Source organism: Pleuronectes platessa, chromosome 10, assembly GCF_947347685.1.
Source record: "Pleuronectes platessa chromosome 10, fPlePla1.1, whole genome shotgun sequence".
In the NCBI taxonomy this organism is placed as follows: domain Eukaryota; kingdom Metazoa; phylum Chordata; class Actinopteri; order Pleuronectiformes; family Pleuronectidae; genus Pleuronectes; species Pleuronectes platessa.
The window spans coordinates 5,422,666-5,449,902 of record NC_070635.1 but is presented as its reverse complement, the minus strand read 5'-3'; the positions used below and the strand labels follow the sequence as shown (position 1 = coordinate 5,449,902).

Sequence of the window (27,237 nt, the reverse complement as noted above, 5' to 3'; positions counted from 1 at the left end):
TTCCATTACTACATATTTATTTGGAGAATTAATGCTGACATAGTCTTCACAGTGTCTCTATTTAAAACTTCATCTAACAATGTGAAAACGTATCTGTGGCAGTGGTGCTTGCCACGGGGCTCTCCAACACACAGCCAGAGACGAAATGATCACTTTTCCACATCTTTATTGTCATCACACACGTGCACAAACAAATAAGCTTCAACACACACAAAGTGACCAGCTTCCAGCTTTAGTCCGGCCTCAGTCTCTTCAGTTTGTGAGTCTCTGAGGCGCCATGAGGCAGCGAATGATTTCACTCCCTCTCCCCGAGAGCTGCAGCCACGATCTTCTCGGCATCAGCCGCCATTTCATCAATGGAGCTGTTCAGAGCTTGCAGCATGGCGGTGAAGGAGCAGCTGGCATAACGGGCGTGTCTGGGCATGGCCATCTCCACCAGCTTTGATGACACTGTGGCCAAGTCCTGTTCTGCCGCCGCCAGCCGCCGCTTCACTTCCCCTTTGGTAACCTCCCCTGAGCGTTTATAGAAATGCATCACAAGATTATGTCCATATAATGATACAATGCGTTTTGTGTGTACATGCATTCTTCAGAAACCACTTTTGTGCTGTGACATGTTCACAAATCCCACAATAATGTTAATAAACTTTAAAGTTCATGATTTGTTCCAATATATTTTATTTTATTTTGAGCTACAGGATATTTACATTTCAGGTGTGTGGGTTTGGATTAAGTTCACAACACTGGAAAGCACAAAACAAACATTCAGCAGTGATTCTCAGCATTTCTTGTCTAACTGCATCTCATTTATATAAATATAGATTATATAAAAAGGTACTAATACAATCATTTTACACTCACATTATTCACATTTTAAGTTGCAAAAAAATGGATTTTAACCTTTTATCCCTCACATTTAGCTGAGTTCACTATTTTCCTCAAAACCTTAAATGAACAGTTTTTATTATTTATCCATTTTAGCTCAGTAATGTAACTTCTGTGCCTTCTTGCTAACTTGTTTTAAAATACTCCAACTGGCAACATGGTTTAACACATGAACTCTTCAGACTCTCTGTGATGACTTATTGTGAATATAAACTTCCTCGGGCCCGAGGTAGCTGTAAAAAGCAGGACGAGAACATCTCGGGTCAAATCCCGACGTTAGAGTAAAGACTCTCATCTTGGTGTGAGCTGCTGGAGTCTCTGTTGGTCGTCTGACGTCGGGGCGTCGCTGTGAATCTCACCTGTGGAAAGTTCAGCTCCACTTCACCTTCACTGGTGTGGTCGTCAAATAGATTTGGAGATGTTGGTGCACGTGCAGCTGCATCACTAATATCATCATAGTCCTTCAGGCTCTCTGGTTCATTCTAGGATGAGAGGGAAAGTAGTTTATAGATTTTTTGTGTGACAATTTCTGGAATGAATTCAACTAATAGCAGAACATAAAGACTGATATAACAAAATGAGAGGTCACGGTTCCTGACCTTTTTAACTTGTGTTGGCTTGGACACCTTCGCATACACAGGGTCTTCTTCCACCTTTCTTTGCTTCTTCCTTGAAAAACAAATATCAACATGATGTTTGCTGATCAATAAAACATTTGTTGTTCTGGTATTGTAACAAATGATTAAATTCTCACTTTAGCTTATTCTTATAGTTCAGAGGAGCGTAGTTGACAGAATCCTCCTCAGTGTTTCCATCTTGCTGTCTTGTGGGGTTTCGTGCAGAGGCAGCCTGATCAGATGCAGACAGAAAACATCATTGATTATCCAGCAGCAACTGAATCTCATTCATGCTCTAAAATGGATGCTGTACAGGTTGTCTTTTCATCACTGGCCCCAGTATACTGAGATATAAGTGTACTGATAGACAGCTACTGACAGGACACACAGTGAGGGCAGGATATGGAAGAACAAGGAGGAAAAAGCAACTGCTTGAACAGTAAAAGACACATCTGCCTGTAGAGCCAGATTAATACTGATGATAGAAGATGGAAGGCAGCAGCTCTACATGGTCAATTTGAGTGGTTGTAGATATCCTGATAGATTATTTATTCCTAATTTTGTATCTAATGTGCACATGTTGTTGTCTTGTTTCAGATCCTTGCATTGTGTGTTCTCAAAACAAAAGAAATAACAGATTCTGGGACTTCAGAGGTTTTATAATATCACCATTAAAACATATTTGATAACATATTATTGAAACTATGACATAATTTAGAGTATTTAGAAGAATTATTAGTTTTATAGCCGTAACAGGTCAGAAGTGGTGAAGCAGAGGCTTAAATATCCTGGATCTTATACCTGTACTCTCCTTAATCCAGTGGTTCTGTCATGACCCACCCGTTCTCCCTCCCTAAAAAAATGTGCCAAGTTTAACATGTGTATTTACATAAAATACACATGAATATTAAATCCACATTACTTTCAGGAATTTCTGATGTGCAAAATTTTTTTTTTTTCAAACAACTTTTTGTGACATTTGTCCCTTTAAAAATATAAAAGTGCCATAACTTTGCTTAAATTCTACTTAATTGATGTACTTTAGGTGACATTTATCTCTACATCCCTCCATCAGTCTGTACTTTTTCAATAATAGAGAAAAAATGTATTCAATTATAATAACTTTATTACAAAGATGATAAAGCTCAACCAAAAAGAACACATGCATGTGACTGAGTTGTAATGTTTCTAAGTGTCTTCTTAATTTGTTGGTTCTCATAGAGATTTCAGACATAAACTACACACTGGTCTGTCCTCATGTCCTACCACATTGACTGTGAACCCAAGAGCAGGACAGGCTTCATCGTACTCTCTTTTCAACTTGGTTTTTGAACACTGTCTCTTGGTTGTTCCTGACCGGCTGCTTCATGTGAACGAGCTCTGATCTCACAGTGGTGTCTTAACCCGGGACTCACCTGGGGCAGATTCAAAAGGCTGTAAACAAGGTTGATGTCGGTTGGAGGCCTGTGGAATATAAAAGGTCTTTAAGAATAAACATATGCATACAGAGTGAAAGACTTTTATAAATAACAGGGCAGACTTTCATTGTGCTATTTATGTCAAAGGATCTCGAAAATAAATGGATGCTTTGACTCCAGCATGAGCAGCAGTCCATGTCTGACTCTGTTCCACACAGTGTTCCTTGTCCTGGCTGGGGACAGTGTGTTGAGTGGGTGTGGTCTTACGTGCTGTCTGGAAGAGGCTGGTGTCGTTGGGCATCTGGACGCCTCAACTGCTCTGACAAGAGGTCGTCTCTGCTCCTGAAAGGCTCCACAGAGACATTCTCATTTGTCAGACTCCTCCTCCTGATACCATTACACCAACCCTTAAATTATGTACACACACACACACACACACACACACACACACACACACACACACACACACACACACACACACACACACACACACACACACACACACACACACAAACACACACACACACACACACACACACACACACACACACACACAGGATATGTCACTTCTGTCCGGAGGTTTTCAATAGAGAAGTAGAATGGCTAAAACAAAAGTGTCATTACCAAAAATCCAGAAGGGGAATTGGTGTTTGTTGTTCCTTGTTGAATAGATTTCTTCTTCCTGAGTCTGAAAACATAGAGGGACATGATGTGGTTACACATGTCGAACCATCTCTGAAATGTGTTTATTTAATCAAATTCACTTCTTATTCATTCACCTTAAAACTACGACGATTAAAATGATGATTATCAGGACAAGTAGAGCAGGAACGATGAACTTCAGGATGTGCAGAGAGTTTCCTGTGGTTAAAAGAGGGAGGATCATAAAGACCTTTGACCTTTGACCTTTGGCTGCCGAAATCAAATCAGTTACTCCGTGATTCTAATCCAGGATTGTGTTTGTGCGAAGGACGTAGGACGTAGGACGTACGGACGGACAACTAGAAAACATGATCTGATATAAACCTCCCACATGTCTCCTGAGCAATAAAACACATAAGGTCTTGAAATTCACTCACGTTCAAACAGATGGACGGGATAAGACAAACTTTGATCTGCTTCATTTTGTGCGACGCAGTAGTAGACTCCTGACTGGTTTGAGTACACTGTGTGGTTTTGATGCTCTGACACAAGTTCGTCCTTTTCCTCTCCCTGACTCTTCCTGTACCATGAGTAGAGTTGGACTGGGGGAAAGCTGTGACTGAAGCAGCTCAGCATCACGGAGCTCCTCCCGTCAAGCTCCTGCTTCTCTGCCGACTCCGTGATGTGTGTGTGTTTTGGAGAAACTAGCCGGGAAATTCAGGAGAAAAGACAACGTCATTTTCTGAACATCATCAAAGATCAAAAATGAATAACATAACAAATGAAGTGACAGTATTGCTGCTCTTTAAAACCAGACTGAGAAGAATGGGAAACTTTAAATGGGAGATTACTTTTTTAACTTATTTTTTAGCAGGTTTGCTAAACGTTATTTTAAATGATTTGTTCAAAAAGTCTATCTGAAATAGATGTTGAAGTATAAACAACTTGAAATGTCATTAAATAATAAACAAAGCTTTTGTACGAAGACAAAGTTGGGGAACAGAGTTTTAGAAATAAGAACCCTGAGGCTCTGAAACACCCTGACTAGCTTAAAACTAAAATAAATACTTTTATCTTACTTCGCTCTATAATTTGACATATTTCTAGTTTTATTCTTTTTTTGTAATTTGGGAATCACATTTTTACGTTGTTTTGAGAAGTGCTATTTAAATATATCAAGTTATGACAACAGCCACTGTAGTAATGTTGAAATAGACGTTTTCCGTTCAAAGAAATGTTTGATAAGTTTAATGACTTAATTAATTAACACCATAGTTAAAAGCACCCTGTCATGTTTTTGACTTTGTGGAGTAATGTTTTCTTGTTTTTGGAACCAGCACGTCTGATCAGTATTTACTTTATACTCAGTAATGTAGAATATATCCTCCTTGTTTATCCATTCACCATCACAAGTGCATCATTCTACTCACATCTGACTTTAACCTCAGCTGGCTGTGACTTTCCACTTCCAATGTCATTGGTGGCTTCACAGCTACAGTCCACTGTCAGAGGGACTGGCTGAATTCACCCTGAAGGTCTGAGTCTGAGTCTGTTGGATGATTTCCTCTCTCCCATCAGTCGTCTTCCTCCAGGTGACAGAGCTCACTGGTGGGTTGGACTCAGCAGAACAGCTCAGTGTCAACGACACATTTTCATTCACATCAAGACCAGGATTGGCTTGAACTGTCACATGTTTGGGACTGTCTGCAGTAACCAAAGATATAGAAAACAGAGAACTGTCAGATTTAACCACTGTCCAATATAATGGTCTTTATAATATACAATGTCCATGCTTAATATTGTTTTTTTTATTTCATCAGTGGTTGATGTCATCTTAGATTTGTAGGTAGTGGACTAATTTACACAATGGAGAACAATAACATGCAAACCTTTGAAAACAATACATTGCATGTGTATTGGAAAATGAGTTAGTGTGGTTGAAACCTATTTAATAGTTGAAGAGTAACTTCTTGACTACCTGTTTAAGACCTGAAATGTTTATGACCTGAAACCAGTTTGTCCTTTCCATTACTTATTGACTGTCCAAAGAACCCAATGGAAATGTATTCAAATCATTTATTCCTGTGCTTTAGTACCTGTCTTAAACTATGCCTACAGAACCAGTCTGAACTGGCTCAGGCAAACATCCTTGTTCTCCTATATAAGATCCTTGCATTTGACTTTTCTCCATCTTCACTCTGAGATCCTTGTGACCCTGTGTTGATCCTTTCTGCAGAAAGTCCCTAAAATACACAAAGACAAATATGGTGTTCCAGCCTCTTGTATTTCCAGAACCTTCACATCTGAAAAATACATAAGAAAAGCTTCTTTTTTATAGATAGATTTTCTGAAAGAAGATTTGGTTTGATCTGTTTGTTTGAAAAAAAAAGGCCGCAGCTGAACCAATCACATTTCACCAACAACTCCTGCTGCTCGCTGTCCTTTGAGCCCTCAGTGTTCTGGGCACGGCAGAAGTACCAGCCAGCGTCGACTGAAGTCACAGTAAACTTGTGGGAGAGAGAGTTGATGGGTCGTGAATAAAGATTATTTCCGGTGATTTTTAAAGGCTGATTATTTGTGTCGATCCTCATCAAGGTGAGAGTTGACTGTGGGAAACTTTCAACAGTGCAGCTGACGGTGATGGTCAGACCTTCTGTGACCTCAGACCTCATAGACAATATAGGTTCAGTGGGCGGGTCTGTAGAGAGGAAGCAGAATCTTCTTTAAAGAAGGCACATTATCATTGTATTGTTGTTCTTCCCTCTAGTCTGTGTTACATAGGTTTCTTGTAAATGTAAAAGTTCTGCAGAGCAAAAGATCCAACAATCTGTGGTAAAGGGAGCTCCTCTCTTGAAGCTCCTAAACTCCTCTTCATCAGTCCAGCCCATACGATTGAATGTACTAAGAAAAAGTTGGGGGACAAAGCTTTGATACAAGAGCCCTGAGCCCTGCTGTGACATTAAAGATAGAGAGAGTGGCAGTTCCTCTTTCTTCTTTTAATAGAGCAAGTCATTGAATGTGTTTTTCCGCAGAGTTGTTCCTGTTCCATTTTTGATGCTTTGGTCAAAAACTTCAGTCCACGTGATCAACGTTTGAAGGAAACTGTCAACAGTGCACTTCAGAGTCAGACTCTTGCTTTCATTAACACATGCAATTTGGGTTATTCTGACTTTCTTCACATCTACGATACAAAAACACACGTTGCAAAGTCATATAATTTGGTTAAAGCACAACGTTTCCTCTTGTAAAATTCAGCCCCTCAGAAATTAAGTAGTTCTACTCACAGCTCACACTCAGAGTCGCCGTCTCCTCTGTGCTCACGTGTGCTTGGAAGAGGACCGTGCAGGTGATGTTGGTTCCGTGATGTTCAGCTGAAGGGGAGAAGGACAGAGTCGAGCTGCTTCTCTTAGCGAACGCAGCCACGTTCTCAGTTTTGAAGGCCGTGATGTTTCCTGTGAGGTCAGCGTCGCTCTCTCCTCTTCCTCGCCACCTCCAGGTGAATGTAGGTTCAGATCCAGAGCAGAGACCAGGAGCAGTGCAGGTCAGTGTGGTCAGCTGTCCTTCCGTCAGAGGTGGAATCATCACTGTGGGCCTCTGACTCAGACCTGATGGGAGACCAGTTCATGAATGGAGTCAGATGAGAACGCATCATTCCCTTCATTCACTTTTTAAAAAATGGGGCAACGATAGGAATCTGCATCAGCTAAACAACGGCCAAAATTACTTTATGTCCCACCCATAGACTGTGAATAAAGATGGACGACATGACAGCTCCACTAAAGTGAAGCCAAATTCCCTTGATCCCCCTCTGGTGGTTGGCTGCAGTACAGGTCATTAACCCTGCCACCTCCATTATAGTAAATGGGACATGGATCAAAAACTCAAACTTCACCTCAAATGAACTTTTCACAAGAACTGTTTCTGTCATTTCAGGGAGTTCATCTTAATTGGCCTTACAATCGGTTGAGCCCATGTACTGACGGGACTTTGACACCACTCTACATCACAACATCTCTACTGTGCAAACTTTGATACCAAAAGTGCAACGTGGCATCACACGTATTTTGTACAACGGAAGGAAATGGAGAAGTGTCGTTCATGTTTATTTGCAGCCTATGGCCCAAATACACCAAACATGTCATACAGCAGGTTGGTTCATACCTTTAACAGAGACAGTTGCTGTTTGGGAGAATGTTCCTGAACCTGCCACCGGTAAAGCTTCAACTCTGTGTTTATATTCTCCAGAGTCCGACTCCTTCAGGTCATTGATGATGATGCTGCAGTTTTTCTGGCTCACATCAGACTCCAGCAGTGACACTCGTCCTTTAAACTCCGACTGAACCTGATCGCTGAAGGTGTTACTGTTGAAAATCATGTCTCCATCACCACAGTTCCCTTCAGTCGATTCACATTTAAACCAAACTATATGTAAGACTTTGATATCCTCAGGAACAGTGAAGGAGCATGGTATCACAACACAGATTCCGGCCTCCGCTGTTATTTCTCCTTCAACTAGAGTGATACAGTAATCCGTCAACGGACAACTTGTTTTCCCCCACACTGAAGAACCTGTTAATGCAAACATTAAGAGAAAAACAGGGAGAGAGATTATTTAAACTTTTAAAATATACCAAAAAACAAAGAAAGGCTATCAGTTTTACACAGTTTTAAATATACAAAATGATGTCAGCAAACCCTACACAGAGGAATTCAAATATTCAAATCATATTCAAATTTTAATCCCAAATGAAAACCTTGTCAGTTTTTAATTGCAAACCATTTCCACCTATTTTCTTCATAACTCTAAAGTTGGCATATGAGTTAAATAAAAAGTGAATACCTGTCTCAGCATCGCTGAATCTCAGAGAGAAAAGCAGAGTCGCCCAGATGAAAACAAACATCCTGATATGATGAAAGTTCGTCTCTTCTTCTTCTTCCTCCAACGAACCTGACACAGAAAATACAGTAACGGAACCAGAGGACAGTCTACCATCGAAATCATCGTCTTAATAAAGGATGCTGCCTGTTCGGATTTTCCTTGAGTCGCTCTTTTACAAGAACAAGCAGCAGCTCTGAATCGATTTATATTTGTAAATGTTTCAACATTTCCATGTTTCACGACCCCTGTCCAACTGTGAACCATTAACTGTATAGTTTATATTTAACACTACATCCTCACTCTTTCTCCAGCACAGTCTCACACCCTCACTTCACCAGCAAAGCCAGGAATGTGGCAAAGATTGTTACATAAACCTTCTCATTTCAAAACATTATATATGTCAAGCATTGGTTAAAGGTTGTATTTTACCTTTCTGTCTCACTCTCTCTCTGTTACTGCTCTGCAGTGACTTCTGCTCTTGTTGCTTGTCTGTCTCCTCCCCAATTATCACACTCAACAGTTTAAGGAAGACACTGCTGAGAAATGTTTTGGAGGGGGGGTGGGGGGGGGGGGGTGGGGTGAGGGTGCTCTGGGTGAGGTAGAGGAAAGGGGGGTGGGAGGTAAAGGGGAAGAAGAGGTTGGTGTAGGTAGCAAACAGGTGGAGGAGAAGACAGGTGAAAAAAAGAGCATTTAGCAGGATGGAGGGGACAGTGGAAGTAAAGGAGGAGAAGCAGGGGAGGGCAGGGTGGCATGGAGTGAACAGGTGGAGGAGGAGGAGATGAGGAAGAAGCAATAAAATCAAAACAAACAATCAAACGCAGGAGGTCAGCCAGGACAGTTTTAAATGAAGCAAAGACTAGTAAAGTACAAATGGACAGTGATGTGAGTGAAAGTGAGTGTGTGTCTGACAGCAGCAACGTTACGCTTTTTCTAACCCTAACCATAACCCTAACCCTAACCCTTTTTCTAAGTTTTTAGAATAAAAAAACTGGTGCTCAAAGCAAAGAGACAACTGAGCAGTGATGGAAAGGACAGCAATGTGTGTGTTAATTCATGTATTGTTTACTGTTGTTTCTGACATTTTAAACAACATGGATGTTTTTAAAGTTGGGGTTTTAAATGTGAACGGTGCAAGAGATCAAAGGAAAATAACTCTTATTTATGAAACAATGAAAATGAAAAAAATTGATGTGATGTTTTTACAAGAAACGCACAGTGATTTTAATAATGAGTCTGACTGGAGGAGTGAGTGGGAATGGGAGGCCATTTTAGGTCACAACACTTCTCTGAGTGGAGGAGTGGGCTTCCTCTTCTCCACGGCTTTTAAACCAAACTCGCTGGAGGTCAAACATGTGATCCAGGGGAGGCTTCTTTTAGCCAAAGCTCAGTTCGACCACTTTACTGCTGTTTTTATTAACGTCTATGCTCCAACAACCGGTACAGAGAGGAAGCCGTTTTTACTAAAAATAAGTGAAGTTATTAATGATTGTGCAATTGAGGATTTTTTATTCTTGGGTGAGGATTTTAACTGCACTGAAGATGAGATTTTAGACCGCAACCACGCAGAGCCTCATCCAGCCTCTCAGCACGCCTTAAAGCAGCTGGTCCACTCTCACGGCCTGGAGGACGTGTGGAGGAGGATGCACCCAGACTGCAGACAGTACAACTGATCCCACATCAGAGAGAGTAGGGTCTCCTCAGCCAGGCTAGACAGGATGTATTGTTTTAAACGTCACTCTAACATTTTTAAAAGCTGTGCCATCATGCCTGCTGGTTTTAGTGATCATTCCCTGCTTTTATCTCATGTTTTTGTCAGGATTGTTTTACTGAAGAGCACTTATTGGCATTTTAATTCTGTTTTAACATTCGATAAGAATTTTAAAGATGTCTTTACATTTTTCTGGGGTGTTTTTAGACAGAGGAAGGGCGAGTTTAACAGTCTTAGGCAGTGGTTGGACCATGACAAGACACAAATACGCCTATTGTGTCAACAGCACACCCTCAATGTCACACCAGACGCCACCCGATCTATGAAAGATCTAAAGACTGATATAGTGGAACCAGAGCATTTAAGTGAGTCCACCGGAATATCAAGGGTACATTGAAGCCTCAAAGAAAAAAAAAATTCTTTAGCCGACCTGCTAGAAAGTAAAGTACAGGGCGCGTTGGTCAGGTCTCGGTTCCAGAACATCAGTGAAATGGATGCTCCAACCAGCTACTTCTTCAATCTTTAGAAAAAGAACGGGCAGAGGAGAGTAATCCACACACTGCTCGTGGACACTGGGCAAGAGCTAGTGGAACCACGCCAGATAAGAGAGGGATGGCCATTTACATCAGTAGAAAGAACAGGGTAGAGAACAGAGACGGGCAGGAACAGGGGCGGTGTGGGTGGTAAGCCTCCGGGCCAGACTCCGACTCGAGTTCAGTTTTTACACAATGGTATCTGATCTTGAGTCTTTTAAAGGAATTTGGTGTTTTAACGACATACTCTGCACCGTCACCAACAATGAGCTGTCCTTTCCACACTTTTTAACAGACCGAGTTTTTATACATTAGCACTTTTGTTTATTTATTGCAACTGTTTATAAAATGAAAAATATGTAAATAAAGTGTTTGTGAAAAATCTCTCTCTCTCTCCCTCTCTTTCTCTCTCTCTCTCTCTCTCTCTCTCTCTCTCTCTCTCTCTCTCTCTCTCTCTCTCTCTCTCTCTCTCTCTCTCACTGACTGGTTTTGTTGTTTGCTGTTAACCAATAGCTGATCTCTAAACATCTTAAAATGTGCATATTTAGATCGGGGGATACTGCCCTCCGGCTACGGGCCTGGCTCCATGGCAACTAAAATACTAACTCATTGATGAACCTGTGTGAAAATGTAATAACCTATCTAATAATATCATAATGTCTCAGATCAGATTAATCAGATTAAGATCAGGATATAGTCATATACTTGATTTTGTTTTACTTATCAATTAACTCAAGTGAATCTAAGGTTAACATGGTCCGTTAATAGAAATGCATCAAAGGATAATGTCCATATAATGACGCAATGCATTTTTTTTGTTCATGAATTCTTCAGAAATTCTTTCACGCTGTGACATGTTCACAAATCCAACAAAAATGTCAATAAACTTTAAAGTTCATCATTTGTTCCAACATATTTCATTTTATTTTGAGCTACAGGATATTTACATTTCAGGTGTGGGGGTTTGGATTAAGTTCACAACACTGGAAAGCACAAAAAAAACATTCAGCAGTGATTCTCAGCATTTCTTGTCTAACTGCATGTCATTTATATATATAGATTATATAGAAAGTTATTAATACAATAATTTTACACTCACATTATTTACATTTTAAGTTGCAAAATAAAGATTTTAACCGTTTATCCCTCACATTTTGCTATGTTCACTATTTTCTCCAGAACCTTTAATTAACATTTTCAAATATTAATATATTATATTTTAGCTCAGTAATGTTACGTCTGTGCCTTCTTGCTAACTAGTTTTAAAATATTCCTAATGGCAACACGGTTTAACACATGAACTCTTCAGACTCTCTGTGATGACTTATTGTGAATATAAACTTCCTCAGGCCCGAGGTAGCTGTAAAAAGCAGGACGAGAACATCTCGGGTCAAATCCTGACATCAGAGTATTAACTCTCATCTTGGTGTGAGCTGCTGGAGTCTCTGTTGGTCGTCTGACGTCGGGGCGTCGCTGTGAATCTCACCTGCGGAAAGTTCAGCTCCACTTCACCTTCACTGGTGTGGTCGTCCAATAGATTTGGAGATGTTGGTGCACGTGCAGTTGCATTACCAATGTCATCATAGTCCTGCAGGCTCTCTGGTTCCTCCTAGGATGAGAGCGGAGGTAGTTTATAGATTATTAGTGTGAGAATTTCTGGATGTGATGCATCATAAATTTCATAAAATACTCACATCTGATTATTTTAGGACTTGCAGACATTTCCTTGATTAATTGTTTTGTCTGTTGCACAGAAATTTTGTTTCCTCTAACCATATGATTATCAAGCAGCAACTGAATCTCTTCATTCATGCTCTAAAATGGATGCTGTACAGGTTGTCTTTTAATTACTGGCCCCAGTATACTGAGATATAAGTGCACTGATAGACAGCTACTGACAGGGCAAACAGTGAGGGCAGGATATGGAAGAACAAGGAGGGAAAAGCAACAGCTTGAACAGTAAAAGACACATCTGCCTGTAGAGCCAGATTAATACTGATGATACAAGATGGAAGGCAGTAGCTCTACATGGTCAATATGAGTGGTTGAAGATATCCTGATAGATTATTTTATTCATAATTTTTAGATCTAATGTGCACATGTTTTTGTCTTGTTTCCGATCCTTGCATCGTGTGTTCTCAAAATAAAAACAAATAACTCATTGTGGGACTTCAGAGGCTTCGTAATATCGCCATTAAAATATATTTGATTAAATATTATTGAAATTTGCTGAAAGTATTTTGAAGAATTTGTAGTTTTACAGCTGTAACAGGTCAGAAGTGATGAAGCAGAGGCTTAAATATCCTGAATTTTATACCTACACTCTCCATAATCACTTTTTTCTACGATTTCCATAATACAAATAATCAAATAGAAACTGATTTAGAAGTTTCAACGACTGGTAGTTAAATAATTAAAAAATCTATTGTGCTAAGACAAGGTTCTGACAACAGGCCACCATGACCACACACTTTGAATTAAACTCTTTTTAATATAAATCTTCACGAGTTTTACTAAAGTCTCCATATATGGTTGTTTTAACTTGTTGTTTCTTGTTTGAATTTTTTCCTCAACCTGGGACTCACCTGGGGCAGTTAACCCTCCCCCCCCCCACAGACACACACACGATGAATCATTTCTGTCCTCATGTTTTCAAAAAAGAAGTAGAATTGATTAAACAAATGTGTCATTACCGAAAAACCAGAAGGGGATTTGGTGTTTGTTGTTCCTTGTTGAATAGATTTTTTCCTCCAGTATCTGAAAACATAGAGGGACATGATGTGGTAAAACAAGCCAGACCATCTCTGACATGTATTTATTTAACTTGATCAAATGCACTTCTTATTCATTCACCTTAAATTTACGACAATTACACTGATAATCATCAGGAGAAGTAGAGCAACAACGAGGAACCTCACGTTCTCCAGATAGTCTCCTGTGGTTAGAAGAGAGAGAGCATCATATAGACACTGAGTTGTGAACATGTAGAATTAGTTTCAACTTTATTCAATGAGCAGAGATTTATTTCAGACTGAAGTAGAAATACTGTTCTGCAGTTGTTTACCTCCATCAACCAAGAGTCTGATGAGGCCATTGTGACCTTTGACCACTGATATCTAATCACTTCACATCTTTGAGTTCTCATCAAAAGTTGACATTTTTTTCTGAAGGCAGTTTTGTGACCTTGACCTTTGACCTTTGGCTACCAAATTAAATCAGTTACTCTTTGAGTCTAATTGTGTGTTTGTGCCAAATGTGAAAGCACTCCCTCAAGGTGTTAGGTGAATATTGCTTTTACATGGCAAAAATATGCTTTGTGAATTCACAGCTTTGTGACTACACTGTAAATTTAACATTCTCACAAAGTTTAAACATATTCACTCAAGACCTTCTGGAGATGTCACGTTCACAAACATATGACGTATTGACGAACAACCAGAAAACATGATCTGATATAAACCTCCCACATGTCTCCTGAGCAATAAAACACACAGTTATAAGGTCTTGAAATTCACTCACGTTCAAACAGATGGACGGGATCAGACAAAGCATGATCTATTTCATTTTGTGCGACGCAGTAGTAGACTCCTGACTGGTTTGAGTACACTGTGTGGTTTTGATGCTTGGACACAAGTTCATCCTTTTCCTCTCCCTGACTCTTCCTGTACCATGAGTAGTGTTGGACTGGGGGAAAGCTGTGACTGAAGCAGCTCAGCATCACGGAGCTCCTCCCGTCAAGCTCCTGCTTCTCTGCCGACTCCGTGATGTGTGTGTGTTTTGGAGAAACTAGCCGGGAAATTCAGGAGAAAAGACAACGTCATTTTCTGAACATCATCAAAGATCGAACATGAATAACACAACAAGTGAAGTGACGTTATTACTGCTCTTTAAAACCAGACTGAGAAGAATGTGAAACTTTCAATGGGAGGATAAAACAGACTGGCTTTATATTCACCTGGTGAAACTTTCAGTTTTTTTCTAAGCAATTTCTCTTTGAAACAAACTACAGCCACAGATTTTAGGTTACTGTTCCTTTTTCAACTTCAATGTTTTTTTATCAGGTGTGCTAAACGTTATTTTGAATGATTTGTTGAATTTGCTGAATTAGATTTTGAAGTATAAACAACTTGAAATGTAGTTAAATAATATACAAATCCTTTGTACTAAGACAAAGTTTGGGAAAAGAGCTTTGGAAACAAGAACCCTGAGGCTCTGAAACAGCCTGATCTTCAGGACTGCTTCAGCACGACGGACTGGTGCGTGTTCCAGGATTATGACATCAACACGTACACAGACGCGGTCATCTGCTACATCAGCAAATGCATCGATGACGTCGTACCCAGGATTTTTGTACGAACATTTCCAAACCAGAAGCCCTGGATTAATGGTGACGTCCATGCTAAACTCAAAGCACGGACTGTTGCCTACATCTCAGGGGATCTGGAGGAATACAGGAAATCCAGGTACGCACTCCGGAGTGCTATTAGCAGTGCTAAGAGACTCTACAGGGACAAAGTTGAGTCCCATTACAAGGGCTCCAATACTAGGAACATGTGGGCCGGACTGAGAACCATCACAGACTACAAAGCTAAGACCAGCAGTGCTGATGTAGTGTCTGCATATCTCCCAGAGGATATGAACACTTTTTATGCACGCTTTGAGAGTAACTCCCCGGCTGAGGAGATCGAAGAGGCCCAGGAGGACCGCTGCCCCCCCTCATATCCAGGGTAGACGTGTGGAAATCCCTTAACCAGATCCACACCCGCAAGGAACCTGGACCTGATGGGATCCCTGGCCGAGCTCTCAAGGTGTGTGCAGATCAGCTGGCAGATGTGTTCACAGACATCTTCAACCTGTCACTGCTCAGAGGGAGACATATGTGAGAATGCTGTTCATCGACTACAGTTCAGTATTCAACACCATCGTGCCCCTGATGCTCGTCACCAAGCTCAGAGACCTCGGGCTCAACATCGCCCTCCGTGAGTGGATACTGAACTTTCTGACGGGCAGACCACAGGTAGTGCGGATCGGCAGCACCACCTCCTCCACCCTGACTCTCAACACCGGTGCCCCCCAGAACTGCTTGCTCAGTCCTCTCCTGTACTCCCTGTTCACGCGTGACTGCGTGGCCACCCACTGCTCCAACACCATCGTCAAGTTTGCTGATGACACCACTGTCATAGGCCTGATCACCGGCGACGATGAGAAGGCCTAGAGAGAGGAGGTCAGAGCCCTGACATCTTGGTGCCAGGACAACAACCTCCATCTCAATGTCGGCAAAACGAAGGAGCTGATCGTGGGCTACAGGAAGAGACGAGGAGAAGAACACGCCCCCCTCTCCATCAACGGGACCATGGTGGAGCGAGTCAGAAGCTTCAGGTTCCTCGGGGTCCACATCACTGATGACCTGACCTGGACCCATCACACAGACTCCATCAGGAAGACGGCCAGGCAGCGACTCTTCTTCCTCCGCAGGCTGCGGAAGCTTCACATGGACTCCAGGATTCTCTGCAACTTCTACAGGTGCACAATAGAGAGCATCCTGACTGGCTGCATCACCGCCTGGTATGGCAACTGCACCGCCCTGAACCGTAAGGCTCTACAGAGGGTGGTGAAGTCCGCCCAGCACATCACCAGGACGGCGCTACCATCCATAGAGGACCTCTACACCCAGCGGTGCAGGAAGAAGAGCAACCGGATTATTAAAGTACCCTTTCACCCCAGCCATAAACATTTTGACTGCTGCCGTCTGGCTGACGGTACCGCAGCATACGGGCCCGCACCACCAGGCTCAAGGCCGAATTATAGTCCTGCGACTGCAACCGCAGAAGGCCACGCAGTTGCATCGACAGACTCGTTTTGGTTTATGCTTCTCTAACGTGTTGCGCGTGTTGCAACGCAATTCACCGCTAGAACACTAGGCGGAGTAGTGTGTTTTCTCGAAGACAAAACACACAAAGAAGAGACGTCTTCTTCTTCGTCGACTGTTTATTTACATCGCCACTGCGGCTCCTTATAGCCTTTTTCTGTAGTAAGCAGACCAATCACAAGCCTTGCGGGCTGCGTGAGGCTCGCGACGCTTTGTCGTATAGTTAGAAAAATTGGCGGACGCACGCGACGCGAGGGGCTCTTGCGTGTCTTGCGTGCATGCGTGCGTGCGTAAACCCGACTATAAATCGGCCTTCAGAGACAGTTTCATCCCCCAGGCCATAAGACTCTTAAGCTCCTCTGAACTGCAATAACTCCACTAAATAAGCACCGTGGCATATTTGCACTATTGCACAAAATTGCACTACTGTTCTTTCTTTCTTCTTTGAAATTCTATTTTACACTATTTTATTCAAATTTTGTTTTTTGTTTTTTTTTTAATTCTTGAGCATTGTTAGAAGAGAGCCTGTGACTCAAGCATTTCATTGCCAGCGACTGCTTGATTGTTATCTCCGTGCATTTGATAATAAAACTCTTGAATCTTGAAACTAGCTTAAAACTAAAAATAACACTTTTAACTTACTTCATTCACTGATTTTATGTAGTTTTAGTTTTAATTCTTTTATTTTTTCTTTTCTTACAGATTTTATTATTTGTTTTTAAATATATATTTATAAATTGATCTGTATTTAATTTTTTTTTTTCGTGAAGCCCTTTGTAACGTTGTTTTGAGAAGTGCTATTCAAATAAATCAAGTTATGACAACAGGCCACTTTAGTAATGTTGAAATAGACGTTTTCACTTAAAAGAAATGTTGGATAAGTTTAATGAATTAATTAATTTACACCATAGTTAAAAGAACCCTGTGATGTTTTTGAGATTGTGGAGTAATGTTTTGTTCTTTTTGGAACCAGCACGTCTGATCAGTATTTACTTTATACACAGTAATGTAGAATATATCCTCCTTGTTTATCCATTCACCATCACAAGTGCATCATTCTACTCACATCTGACTTTAACCTCAGCTGGCTGTGACTTTCCACTTCCAATGTCATTGGTGGCTTCACAGCTGTACAGTCCACTGTCAGAGGGACTGGCTGAATTCACCCTGAAGGTCTGAGTGTGAGTCTGTTGGATGATTTCCTCTCTCCCATCAGTCGTCTTCCTCCAGGTGACAGAGCTCACTGGTGGGTTGGACTCGGCAGAACAGCTCAGTGTCAACGACACATTTTCCTTCACTTCAAGACCTTGATTGGCTTGAACTGTCACATGTTTGGGACTGTCTGCAGTAACCAAACATATAGAAAACAGAGAACTGTCAGATTTAACCATTGTCCAATATAATGGTCTTCATAATGACCTGCATAATATATGTTTTTTATTTCATCAGGGTTGAATTCATGGTTAATTTGTAGGTAGTTCACTAATCTATATAAGGGAGCACAATAAAATGCAAACCTGTGAAAATCATACAACTCTGTTTGTGCCAAATGTGAAATGATTCCCTCAAGGCATTGCGTGGGTATTGCTTTTACAAGGTAAAAAATATGTTTTGTGAGTTCACAGCTTTGTGAGGACACAGTAAACTGAACATTTTCACTAAGTTTAAACAAATTCCCTCAAGACCTTCTGGAGATGTCAGGTTCACAAAAACAATACATATGGACAGACAACCAGAAATCATGATCTTATATAAACCTCCCACATATCTCCTGAACAATAAAACACTAAGTTATAAGGTCTTGAAATTCACTCACATTCAAACAGACGGACGGGATCAGACAAACTTTGATCTACTTCATTTTGTGCGATGCAGTAGTAGACTCCTGACTGGTTTGAGTACACTGTGTGGTTTTGATGCTTGGACACAAGTTCGTCCTTTTCCTCTCCCTGACTCTTCCTGTACCATGAGTAGTGTTGGACTAGGGGAAATATGTGACTGAAGCAGCTCAGCATCACGGAGCTCCTCCCGTCAAGCTCCTGCTTCTCTGCCGACTCCGTGATGTGTGTGTGTTTTGGAGAAACTAGCCGGGAAATTCAGGAGAAAAGACAACGTCATTTTCTGAACATCATCAAAGATCAAACATGAATAACACAACAAATGAAGTGACATTATTACTGCTCTTTAAAACCAGACTGAGAAGAATGTGAATTTTTAAATGGAAGGATAAAACTGTTTTTAGATTCACCTGGTGAAACTTTCAATTTTATTCTCAGCAATTTCTCTTTGAAACAAACTAAAGCCACTGATTTTAGGTTTCTGTTCCTTTTTTAAATACAATATTTTTGATCAGTTTTGCTAAACTTTATTTTGAATTAAATCACATTGTGGAACAATGTTTTCTTCTTTTTAGAACCATCACGTCTGATCAGTATTTACTTTATACACAGTAATGTAGAATATATCCTCCTTGTTTATCCATTCAACATCACAAGTGCATCATTCTACTCACATCTGACTTTAACCTCAGCTGGCTGTGACTTTCCACTTCCAATGTCATTGGTGGCTTCACAGCTGTACAGTCCACTGTCAGAGGGACTGGCTGAATTCACCCTGAAGGTCCGAGTCTGAGTCTGTTGGATGATTTCCTCTCTCCCATCAGTCGTCTTCCTCCAGGTGACAGAGCTCACTGGTGGGTTGGACTCAGCAGAACAGCTCAGTGTCAACAACACATTTTCCTTCACATCAAAACCAGGATTGGCTTGAACTGTCACATTGTTGGGACTGTCTGCAGTAACTAAAGATATAGAAAACAGAGAACTGTCAGATTTAACCACTGTCCAATTGTCTTTATAATAAAGAATGATCCTGCATAATATTTGTTTTTTATTTCATCAGGCTGGAATTGAAGGTAAGTTTGTAGATAGTGGACTAATTCAAATAAGGGAGCACAATAACATGCAAACCAATGAAAACAATAAACTATCATTCTTTCCTCTATTCTGTGTTACATAGGTTTTTTGTAAATGTAAAAGTTATCCTGATCAAAAAATCCAACAATCAGTGGTAAAGGGAGTTCCTCTGCATCATGCTCAACTACTGGCTAATCGGAAACACCCCCTAATGAAAGTAATTTAAAGCAAAGCGGTGTATTTCACACACAAGCTGGAAGCAGATGACCATTTATATAATATATATATGAACTATTTATATTCATGTTAAAAAACACTGGAAACATCATAGTACTTACACAGTACTTGTATGCACACTGGTTGACTCCTATCCCCTCTACCAATGAGGTTTGAGGAGCTGCAGCTGTAACAAGCTTCATCTGCTCTTTGTATTGTTAAACTCAGCTCTCGTCTGTTTGTGTTCTTCCACCAAGAGTCAGTTTGTTGATTTTTGCTGCGGGACCAGGAGTAAGTCGTCGGGGCAGGATTGGCATCGGTGTCACAGGTTAACGTGAGAGAACCACCAACTTTCACTTGGTTATCAGAAGAGCCACTGACAGAAATGCTCGTCTTCCTCGGCTTATCTGGAAAAAGGACCCAAGTGAAATGACCTTTATCTCAACAACAGGTGAATCTGAAACAGAAGATTCTTTCAGGTTAATTCACAACCCAGATAGCACACGGATGTGGGCCACTTCAGGAAATGATCTATCACTTCTGGTCTTCTCCTGGCCCAGGACAAATCTGGACCAAGACACTTGCTATGTGAGTGAAGGTCCACTAAGAATGTAATATTGTGAATACTATGCAGAAGATTTTAGTTCAGAATTCAAACTAAATCTATACATGAGGACAAAGTTTGTGGACAAAGCTTTTGAAACAAGAGCCCTGAGATTTAAGTACTTTCGGTTATAAATTCCTGAGGTGCTGTTGTTTCAACTATCAGAAGTAAAAATTAATGAAAAAAAATGGATCACTGAAAAAATACATGAGAAGATTTTTCTTCTGCATGGACAATTTTTTTATGGAAGATTTTGTCTGATTTGTTTGCTTAAAACATAAAGCAGAAGCTGAAACACTCACATTTCACCACCAACTTCTTCTGCTTGCTGTCCTTTGAGCCCTCAGTGTTCTGGGCACGGCAGAAGTACCAGCCAGCGTCGGCTGAAGTCACTTTAAACTCGTGGTAGAGAGAGTTGCTGGTTTGTGAATAAATACTATTTTCAGTGTTTTTTAAAGACTGAGGATTTGTGTTGATCTTCATCAAGGTGAGAGTTGACTGTGGGAAACTTTCAACAGTGCAGGTGACTCTGTAGGTCCAACCTTCTGTGACCTCAGACCTCATAGACAGTGTAGGTTCAGTGGGCGGGTCTGTAGAGAGGAAGCAGAATCTTCTTTAAAGAAGGCACATTATGATTTTATTGTTTTTCTTCCCTCAGTGTAAACAACACATTTTCCTTCACATCAAGACCAGGTGAATCTGAGACATTTTTAATTGTTATTAAATGTATCTTCATATTTTGATGTGTTGTTACTATATATGTTATATCGGAAGCACTTTGTAACGTTGTTTTGAGAAGTGCTATTTAAATAAATCAAGTTATGACAACAGGACACTTTAATCATGTTGAAAAAGTAGAAGAAAGTAGAAATATCGCAGTACAAAATACTCCATTACAAGTATAGGCCCTGATTTCATAATTTGAATAAGCAGCACAGTAGTTTATCAGGAGTATTCATTAAGTGGCAGAATGGCACCACGTAACATTACTGGATCATAATTATTGATAATTTATAGATTCAATTACTTTATATAGGGTCTGGTAGTTTATTCATATTGTCCAAGCTCTACAGAACTTAATCAAACAGACACATTTAGTTTAGGTCATTCATTTCTCAGGTGCTATTGTTTCAACTGTCAGACGTAATAGTTGATAGAAAAATACATGAGAAAAGCTACTTTTGCATAGATAGATTTGTTAAAGGAAGATTTGGTTTGATCTGTTTGGTTGAAAAAAAAAGGCGCAGCTGAAACACTCACATTTCACCACCAACTCCTTCTGCTTGCTGTCCTTTGAGCCCTCAGTGTTCTGGGCACGGCAGAAGTACCAGCCAGAGTCGGATGAAGTCACAGTAAACGTGTGGTAGAGAGAGTTGATGGGTCGTGAATTAAGATTATTTTCAGTGATTATTTCAGCCTGATTATTTGTGTTGATCCTCATCAAGGTGAGAGTTGACTGTGGGAAACTTTCAACAGTGCAGCTGGCGGTGATGGTCTGACCTTCTGTGACATCAGAACTCATAGACAGTTTAGGTTCAGTGGGCGGGTCTGTAGAGAGGAAGCAGAATCATATCTAAAGAAGGCACATTATGATTTTATTGTTTTTCTTCCCTCTGGTCTGTATTACATAGCTTTTTTGAAAATGTAAAGGTTCTGCAGAGATAAAAAATCCAACAATCAATGGCAAAGGGAGCTCCTCTCATGAAGCTCCTAAACTCCTCGTCAGCAGATTTTCCCGTGCTTCAAAAATGCACCATAACTGCATCATGTTCACCTAGTGGCTAACCAGTCACGCCCCCTTATTACAGTTATTTAAACGAGAGCAGAGGCTGACATTTCACACACAAGCTGGAAGCAGATGACCAAAGAATTTGAATTCACGTGAAAGTCACTGGAAACATCATAGTACTTACACAGTACTTGTATGCACACTGGTTGACTCTTATCCCCTCTACCAATGAGGTTTGAGGCGCTGCAGCTGTAACAAGCTTCATCTGCTCTTTGTATTGTTAAACTCAGCTCTCGTCTGTTTGTGTTCTTCCACCAAGAGTCAGTTTGTTGATTTTTGCTGCGGGACCAGGAGTAAGTCCTCGGAGCAGGTTTGGCATCGGTGACACAGGTTAACATGAGAGAACCACCAACTTTCACTTGGTTATCAGAAGAGCCACTGACAGAAATGCTCGGCTTCCTCGGCTTATCTGGAAAAAGGACCCAAGTGAAATGACCTTTATCTCAACAACAGGTGAATCTGAAGCAGAAGATTCTTTCAGGTTAATTCACAACCCAGATAGCACACGGATGTGGGCCACTTCAGGAAATGATCCATCACTTCTGGTCTTCTCGTGGCCCAGGACAAATCTGGACCAAGACACTTGCTATGTGAGTGACGGTCCACTAAGAATGTAATATTGTGAATACTATGCAGAAGATTTGAGATCAGAATTTAAATTAAATCAATACATGAAGACAAAGTTGGGGACAAAGCTTTTGAAACAAGAGCCCTGAGATTTAAGTACTTACGGTTATAAATTCCTGAGGTGCTGTTGTTTCAACTATCAGAAGTAAAAATTAATGAAAAAACCTAATCACTGAAAAATACATGAGAAGATTTTTCTGCTGCATTGAAAAAAATTTTTATGGAAGATTTTGTCTGATTTGTTTGTTTAAAACAAAAAGCCGCAGCTGAAACACTCACATTTCACAACCAACTCCTTCTGCTCGCTGTCCTTTGAGCCCTCAGTGTTCTTGGCACGGCAGAAGTACCAGCCAGCATCGGCTGAAGTCACTTCAAACTCGTGGTAGAGGGAGTTGCTGGTTTGTGAATAAATATTATTTTCAGTGCTTTTTATAGACTGGGGATTTGTGTTGATCTTCATCAAGGTGAGAGTTGACTTTGGGAAACTTTCAACAGTGCAGCTGATGGTGATGGTCTGACCTTCTGTGACCTCAGAACTCATAGACAGTTTAGGTTCAGTGGGCGGGTCTGTAGAGAGGAAGCAGAATCTTCTTTAAAGAAGGCACATTATGATTTTATTGTTTTTCTTCCCTCAGTGTCAACGACACATTTTCCTTCACATCAAGACCAGGTGAATCTGAGACATTTTTAATTGTTATTAAATGTATCTTCATATTTTGATGTGTTGTTACTATATATGTTATATCGGAAGCACTTTGTAACGTTGTTTTTAGAAGAGCTATTTAAATAAATCAAGTTATGACAACAGGACACTTAAGTCATGTTGAATAGTAGAAGAAAGTCGAAAAATCGCAGTACAAAATACTCCATTACAAGTATAGGCCCTGAATTCATAATTTAAATAAGCAGCACAGAAGTTTATCGGGAGTATTCATTAAGTAGCAGAGTGACACCACGTAACATTACTGGATCATTTTTATTGATAATTTTCAGATTAAATTACTTTATATAGGGTCTGGTAGTTTATTCATATTTTCCAAACTCTACAGAACTTAATCAAATACACACATTTAGTTTAGGTCATTCATTTCTCAGGTGCTATTGTTTCAACTGTCAGAAGTAATAGTTGATAGAAAAATACATGAGAAAAGCTACTTTTGCATAAACAGATTTTCTAAAGGAAGATTTGGTTTGATCTGTTTGGTTGAAAAAAAAAGCCGCAGCTGAAACACTCACATTTCACCACAAACTCCTGCTGCTTGCTGTCCTTTGAGCCCTCAGTGTTCCTGGCACGGCAGAAGTACCATCCAGCGTCGGATGAAGTCACAGTAAACGTGTGGTAGAGAGAGTTGATGGGTCGTGAATACAGATTTTCTTCAGTGATTATTAACGCCTGAGGATTTGGGTAGGTCTTCATCAAGGTGAGAGTTGACTGTGGGAAACTTTCAACAGTGCAGTTGATGGTGATGGTCTGACCTTCTGTGACCTCAGAGCTCATAGACAGTTTAGGTTCAGTGGGGGGGTCTGTAGAGAGGAAGCAGAATCTTCTTTAAAGAAGGTGCATTATGATTTTATAGTTTTTCTTCAAATAAATGATGTTTGAGACGTTGCAGGATTAATTTTCAATGATCCATCACTTCTGGTCTTCTCGTGGCCCAGGACAAATCTGGACCAAGACACTTGCTATGTGAATGACGCTCCACTAAGAATGTAACATTGTGAATACTATGCAGAAGATATTAGTTCATTTATTAAATCAATACACAAATGTGAAAGAGGTAAACTAACTGAAAATCACAGACACGCCACAAGTTGATGTGGATTCATACAGAGTAGCCTGGTGATACTGGTGGACATTTGAGGGTTGTGGGAGGATGGAGCCAATCCCCAGCTGACTCTGGCTCTGAGAGGTCACCAGCGTATCACAGGGCCGACATCCAGAGACAAACATCCATTCACACAATTTAGAGTTTCCAATGAACTTCATCCTAATCTGCATGTCTTTGGACTGTGGTGCGAAGCTGGAGTACTGGGAGAGAACTCATGTAGACTGGGAGAACATACAAACTTAACAGAAAGATCACAGCAAAGTTGGGATTCGAACCAGCAGCCTTCTTAGAATAATAATCATAACAGCAGGGTGTATTACCTAAAAAACAGAACATCAATAAAATGAATTCATCAACTTACATTTAACAGTGACTGTAATATTCCGGATCAAATATTTGTCCGTGTTGTCCTGTGTTTGGCATGAAAACTCTCTCCCATCATCCTGCCTGCTGGCTGTAAAGCTGAAGGTGGTGGTTCTCTCCTTATCCTGATGATAGCCTGTGACCTGTGTCTGGTCGATTTGAGTCACATCTTGAATGTGAGGGTTTGAAGGACATGAACTTGAAGTGGAGCATGTGAGTGTGACCACGTCGGACTCCACCACAGCAGCTGGTCCCTCAAAAGTGAGCGGGCATCGGTTTACTGTGAATATGAAAGCAAGAGAAATGTGATGATGCGTCTACACAACAGCTAAAGTCATATTGCGGAGGTGTCACTAAGAAAACATTATTTTAATAGAAGGGTTGATTTTTAAAGGTGAAGCCGACTTGACTGGGAAAGTATGTGGAGTCAAGCTAAAGCCAAACTGCTCTAGAGTCATAACTGATCTAGAATAGTTCAAACCATCGACGAAAAGTGAAGTCAAAGTGTCTAGATCGCCACCTGGTGCCTGACTGCAGTATAAATCTCACCTTCTGAATCTCAGTGAATGGGACATGGAGCAAACTAAAGAGTCAAAATACTCATCAACTAAAATGATCTCAAAGATGGATTCTATAGTTTTTATCACTTTTGTATGTTCAAATGTTCATTTTCATGTACATTTGATTAATTAATACATTTCATTGCTCGAGGCATGAAGGACACATTTATCCACTAAATGTAATGTTATGTATATTCGGAAATGTATTATAATATTCAGATTTTTATTATACATACCTTCAACGTTTAGGGTCACTTCTTCAGATAACCATCTGTCCCTCCCTACGAATGTCAAAGAATACTTTCCGCTGTCACTTCTTCTCAGGTCACAGATCAAAATACTGCACTGTGGCTTCGCCCCGGCAGAGTTAGCATTCTGCCAACTTGAAGATGGAGAACCGATGTAATTCACTCTGTTTGCAAAGTCAGGACTGACCGGACGTGTCACGGTGTTTGTGCTGTAAATGACAGTGGATGTATAGTCTTTCATCCAAAACCAGTTTGCATCATGATCATCAACATCTTCTGTGACTTGGCATTTAATTTCAACACAGGATCCCTCAGTAGCCAGCAGCCCACCAGGTTCTACTTTAAAGGGACTTGTAGAAACATCTGTCGGTGAAAACACAAGTGGAGATAATCGGTTAATCTTTAATGCAAATGTTTGAAAAAAAACATTATTTTAAAAGTGGATAAATAAAATCCTTACGTTTTATTAGGGCCAGAAGAACCAACCACTTGACTGTCTGAGCCTCCATCTCATGTGGGACTACAACTGGATTTCTGAAAATAATAAAAACTGAAAAGTGGATACAAACTTCATAAGATCATAGAACTTTTTCTTTTTACAGTAAAATGTGTGATAAAAGTTATTTTTCAGCTTGTCTCAGAATTTACTTCTTCCTCTTTCCATTTATTTTACTGACCCTTAAAGTTGTCATGTTTTGTTCCTCATTTCAAGATGGTTGTGAACTTGTGGTTTTAAAACACAAAAGTCCCCTCACCTCTATGCAGAATTTGCATTTTATTAAAAGAATTTAAATGTAATTATTTTAAAAGGGAATATTTGGGCCACATGTTTTTGTTAATCTCAGAGTTCAGTTTCTTTTTAATAACTAAAATATTGTTTGTTTTGTGTTTTATATTTTACTTCATTTAACATTAGCTACTTGTTCAAATCACTTTAATTCAAAGAAACCACAGAACACATTTAAAATATGTTGACTGGAAACATAACTGTATCTTTATTAGATTTGAATTGTTGAACCTTTAGTCTGAAATATACTGTTCAAAAAGTCATATCTGGTTCTTTAGGTTCAACTCAGTCTTCAGGGAACTACTAACCCTAACCCTAACCCTAACCGTAACCCTATTTCAACTGAATGGAAGAAAAAGGGTTTTAAATTATTATTATTGTTATTATTATTATCAATAACATTTTAAGTGGTCTGGATTCAAATTTTACTATGGAAAAAATCTTGTTTTATTTACTGTAAATAAAACTTCTGAAACACTATATTTTACTCTCGTAGATTAACATCATGAGGAGATAAATCACCATAGAAGCTTGTTCTTACCTCAGAGGACCCACTTGTATCAGTCTGTCACACACAGCCTCACTCCGAGAATGAGACTTTACAGAAAAAGGAAGTTTTCACACTTTGAAAGGGGATGCAAAGAAATGATTATCATCCCCTGTCATGCAAGCCAGTAAACAGCTTCTTGTAGGTGTGATGATTACAGTGATGGTGTTTGCAGCTTCTCACAGTATCTGCACGCAGATGCAT

General features: G+C 40.2%; 2 protein-coding genes across 2 annotated transcripts; both read right to left on the bottom strand.

Annotated features, from left to right (window-relative positions):
* Positions 1-149: 149 nt before the first annotated feature.
* LOC128449212 (sialoadhesin-like) lies at positions 150-27,237 on the bottom strand. The gene is made up of 19 exons (XM_053432274.1): positions 27,028-27,237; positions 26,160-26,249; positions 25,688-26,062; positions 24,890-25,171; positions 23,936-24,223; positions 22,979-23,266; positions 22,129-22,481; positions 12,255-12,291; positions 8,403-8,510; positions 7,724-8,131; positions 6,854-7,167; positions 4,000-4,252; positions 3,700-3,781; positions 3,545-3,608; positions 3,188-3,327; positions 2,918-2,966; positions 1,640-1,734; positions 1,485-1,554; positions 150-1,367 (listed from the first exon to the last, which is right to left on the bottom strand). The coding sequence occupies exons 2-19, from the start codon at positions 26,206-26,208 to the stop codon at positions 1,149-1,151; spliced, it is 3,474 nt and encodes a 1,157-aa protein (XP_053288249.1). The 5' UTR covers positions 26,209-26,249; positions 27,028-27,237; the 3' UTR covers positions 150-1,148.
* LOC128450178 (sialic acid-binding Ig-like lectin 14) lies at positions 6,286-8,852 on the bottom strand. Its single transcript, XM_053433695.1, has 3 exons — positions 8,403-8,852; positions 7,724-8,131; positions 6,286-7,167 (listed from the first exon to the last, which is right to left on the bottom strand). Exons 1-3 carry the CDS (start codon positions 8,461-8,463, stop codon positions 6,839-6,841), a joined length of 798 nt encoding a protein of 265 aa, XP_053289670.1. The 5' UTR covers positions 8,464-8,852; the 3' UTR covers positions 6,286-6,838.